Source organism: Populus euphratica, unplaced genomic scaffold, assembly GCF_000495115.2.
Source record: "Populus euphratica unplaced genomic scaffold, PopEup_1.0 scaffold37.1, whole genome shotgun sequence".
NCBI classification, from domain to species: domain Eukaryota; kingdom Viridiplantae; phylum Streptophyta; class Magnoliopsida; order Malpighiales; family Salicaceae; genus Populus; species Populus euphratica.
In genome coordinates this window covers 9,942-14,362 of record NW_011499909.1, presented here as the reverse complement: position 1 = coordinate 14,362, position 4,421 = coordinate 9,942, and the positions used below count along the sequence as shown (strand labels likewise).

At 35.0% G+C, this 4,421-nt stretch overlaps 1 protein-coding gene across 1 annotated transcript; it reads right to left on the bottom strand.

Annotated features, from left to right (window-relative positions):
- Window positions 1–2,994: 2,994 nt before the first annotated feature.
- On the bottom strand, window positions 2,995–4,227 carry LOC105133698 (glucuronoxylan 4-O-methyltransferase 1-like). Its single transcript, XM_011037781.1, has one exon. The coding sequence runs from the start codon at window positions 4,119–4,121 to the stop codon at window positions 3,264–3,266; it is 858 nt and encodes a 285-aa protein (XP_011036083.1). The 5' UTR covers window positions 4,122–4,227; the 3' UTR covers window positions 2,995–3,263.
- Between the last annotated feature and the right edge of the window lie 194 nt (window positions 4,228–4,421).

The following is a 4,421-nucleotide window of genomic DNA, read 5'->3' as shown; positions in this document are numbered from 1 at the left end:
ACTCTATGACCAGTCCTTCTCGGTCCATAATGAATATTTTTATTTTTAACGTCTTAAATCATCAAGCAGTCGCCATCTCTTTATAATTTAATATTAATGTATGTGATTAGCAATATAGCATCGGCAATTTGATAATAAATATGTAAGTTCATGCTATTACTGAGTTCCACATCTTTTTCTGCAACTAGGATAGATAAAAGTGGGCGATTAGTCCAGATTGATTATTGTAATTTTATGCCAAACTCACATTGCAAAAATATAAATAAGCCATAGCTCTTCAATTATTGGGTGGATACAGTGTTATTACATCAATTGAATCACTGTTTCATAGTTCCATCTTGTGTGAAACTGCTGTCGTCACTTGTGGGTCTTTATCTCTGTCCTAATGTCTTTCAATTTCTTTATTAGGCCAATTCTTCCCATTTTCTGCTGTAAAATATATTTATATGGGTGTGGCTGGTCTTCACTTCTACATTTGTGACTTTGTTCTTTACTCTTTCTCCGTTCTTCTTGCTAATTTTGGAGCCCGATAAACTTTTTGGTCTTCTTTTTTTGTTTAGAAGGCACTAGGAATCATGTTGAGTAATGAAGAACAGTTGATGCTAAATGTAGATTCCAAAGTCGGTGCTCTCTTTTCCTGTTATTTTCAGGATTTATTTTTTCTTACCCCATCTAAATATTTGCTAGCAAAATCCGGATGCGAGGTTTCTGATTATTTGTAACTGTTTAGGATCTGCTAGAAAGAAAACATGAAGATTCATCATCAGTTTTTGTATCCAATTCACCAACACAGAATAGCAAACCAAGCAGCATGGTTGTAAAGGCAAGTCCTAGTGACCTTTCGTATGGATTTTTCTCTTACATAAATAGCATGATTGATATTAGTTTCTAGCTAAATGTGTATGATCTGATGTAATTTTTGACGTGAACTGAAGGCGCCATAATTCCAGCTCACCTGATAGCCGAAGCCATATCAACGGTCCATGGTCTTGACCTGAGATGTTCAGGACCAATAACACAGTGAAATGCAATATATGAGGCAGTTATGTTTCTGCAAAGTACCCTCAATATTGCGCAATGATATTGTGGTGAGTGGAGAAAACACAATTGATCTTACCAATATTTGCATCAATGAGGAATCGTCCAGAACCACACCGGACAGCAAGCCTGGTTCCCCCAAGAGTCTTGGCGCTAGAGAGTCTACTCCATTCACTCGCAGCCTATCTGATATTGACAAAACACAATTGGAGGCTTCAAGACTACTAGACATTCTTAACAAGAAAACTACTTGTAAAGAATCAAAGGTTATTCCAATGCCAGAAACTTGGCTGAACCTGCGGATGGGTCGCAACATAGCCAATTTCTTAGAAGGAAGTGCAAGCACATCCCAAAGGGCCTTTTCTCTTGCCCAGCTATTGTCAATGAGACCAGATATTCTATGCATTGGATATCAGAGGAGCACAGAAATTCATAGCATGCTCTCCTTGATGCCACAGGCATGGTTTTTGGAGAAGACAGACTGGCCCTTGCACACCACCGCCCTGACTTCGTCGTGTTGTGTACACTTGCTTAGTCAATCTTTTTCCATAAATCTTCCCTCTGGTAACAATTTAGTTAATCCAAGAAAACAAGAAACAAGCTAAAGCTAAAATATGAATATGTTTTGATGCTAAAATAACAAAATTAAAGAACAAACTCAATCCGAAAAACATTAATAGTTCATACGGACATGTGACAGCATATGACAGATGTAAACTAAATGGAATACTTATTAATAAATTCACATATTTAAATAATAAAGATAAAGAGTATAAATATTCAAATAATTTTTTTTGAAAAGTTTGCATCGTAAATAATTCTCTTGGAAATCGCATTGGACTCTAAACAATGATTCCACTAGCTTACCGTGATTCCACTAGCTTTACTGTATTCATGATGTTCTTATAAAATATTTTTTATTTTGATATATTAAGATATTTTTAAAAAATATAAATTTTATATTTAAAAAATGAAAAATAATTTAAGAATTAAAAAAAAAAACGATTTGAACAAACAATGACATTTCAAAATAGGAAACAGAATGCATGAAAACCCTTTCCTGCCTTTCAAGCATTTTAAAGAAAAAAAAAAAGTTAATAACTTCATGTCTTGGGCTCTCCTCCGCAATCTCATGAGACAAATTGATAAATGGCAGCTACCAATGGGCTCCACAATTCTAAAAGTGTATTGATAAGTGGCAACCTTAACATGCTTTATTCATTCCGCCAATTTAAATTGTACCTTACCACGATGCTGGTCGCCAGCAAAGAAATTGATAGCCGCACAGGTGTCTATAAATCATTGAAGATGAAAGTTACCAAAATATTGCAAGCAAATAGAGGAGTTATCCTTCCATTTTGCAATTGCCACGTACAGCTTTTAGCTAATAGAACATATGTTTTTAGTTTTAAAAATATTTAATTTTTTTTCTTTGAATTAATTTTTTTATGTATTTTTAGATTGTTAATATTTATTTTAATACATTTCTAAACTAAAAAACCATTTTAAAAAATAATAATTACGGCTGAAAATCCAATCCAGCGCGGCGTCACGCCCAAAGATTCAACAAGAACTCCAATCTGAAGAGGTTAGCTTGTTGGTAGCGGGTTTATTTTCTTAGAACATCAAGATTCAAATTTCAATATCAAAACAAAAAACTAGATGTATAATTTTATTTTCTAAAATACTTTTTATTTGAAAAGATATTAAATTAATATTTTTATAAGTGTTTTTAATAATTTTAATAGTCTTATGAAAAATAAAAAATAATATTTTAATATATTTTTAATTAAAAATAATTTTAATAAGCACAATTTTTAAAAGCATACGTGCATGCTTGTTATTGTATTTTTACGTGGGTTTTAAAATCATACATCAAAAATCCTTTTAGTGTTTTTTTATAATATTAATATGCTGATAATAAAAATAAATAAATAAATAAATCATCTTACTATATTTTTTAAATAAAAAACACCATATCAATATATTAAACGGGCAATACAAGACATCACGAAACACACACTATCTGATAGTGAGATAATTTGGCATCTACTTGAATCTCCATATTCAAATTTCATCTGTTCCCCGACTCAACACACTCTTTTCCCTCGCAAGATATTTTCCGTGCAACGCAGATTTCAAACAGAAATATAATAAAATAAAATTCTGTCGCATCTCTGCGTCTCATTTATCTATCTTGTCAGAAGCATAGAAAAAAGCGTATTTTAGCAATACCAACCATCACGCTGGCTCACATTAGCAGCTGGAGGGATCTCAAAATGCCATAGCCGACCTACAGCCTTAACCAAATACTTCCTGCACAAAAACTCCTCCGCAAACATTTTCTCCACTCTCCGATTCACATCATGTAAAAACACATGCGTCACTCCTGATCCTTTCCTCCCCCTAGCCATCACCGCCGCTGAAAATATCGCCGCCATCCTCCCTGGTGCCTCCGGGAAGTACCCTCTGGGCGCATCAATCATTATCAAATCCCATTCCTTATCATAAACTTCGTCAGGCAATCCAGACAGTGCTAACCTACACTTATAATTGCCGCGTAAGCACGCTTTACTTGGCGAACACAACGGTTCAGACCGGTACGTTTTCAGGAGGCTGTCGGCTTCCTTTAGCTGCGTCAAGTACTGAACCGTATGCGCATTTAACGTTGGAGCCTTTTTGACGATTGTCTGAACCCACTTAGGATCTTCTTCGAGAAACAGAGTGGTGCCATGTGGATTTAATGATGTCCACATGAGAGAATCAAAACCGAGACCAAATACAAGGAAGTTACAGGGTGACCGTGTTTTGAGGACATTAAAAGTGACTGTTATTTCGGCAAAAGATTGTTGCGGGACGATCTTTGAAGTTGCATAGTGGAGGATGGATTGGAGTTGAGTTGGTGTAGCGGCGTTCTCCGCCGCGGCGCGGGCTTTGGCCGAGGCAAAGGAGCAGAGGCCGAAGGAAGAGATGTTACCAACGGACCGGAATAAGTTTGAAAAAAGAAGAGCACCGATTATTAGACCGGATAAAGCCACTACGAAGAGACAAGACCTTTCCGGAGTGAATGGGGGTCTCTTCATTTCTTATTCTTTTTGATGAATTTTCCGTTTGGGTTTTGGGGAAGAGAAAGGAAATGAAACAATGGGTTTTTGATTTGCGTTATGTTGCTATTATATAGGGAGATGGCTCAGATGGGAAACGAGTGGGTGACAGACTCGGCTACTCGTGAAGGTTTTGTTTTGGGACATAGATATTCACATGAGTTTAATTTTTTATTTTTTTTAGTTTATTAAAATAATAGGAATCAAAAACGATAAATAAAAAAATAAAAGAAAATAAGATTTTAAAAAATTATTTTAAATAAATAAATAAATCAAAAT

Excerpts from the sequence above, each read along its gene's own strand:
- LOC105133698 (XM_011037781.1), bottom strand. The coding sequence starts at position 4,121 with ATGAAGAGACCCCCATTCACTCCGGAAAGGTCTTGTCTCTTCGTAGTG.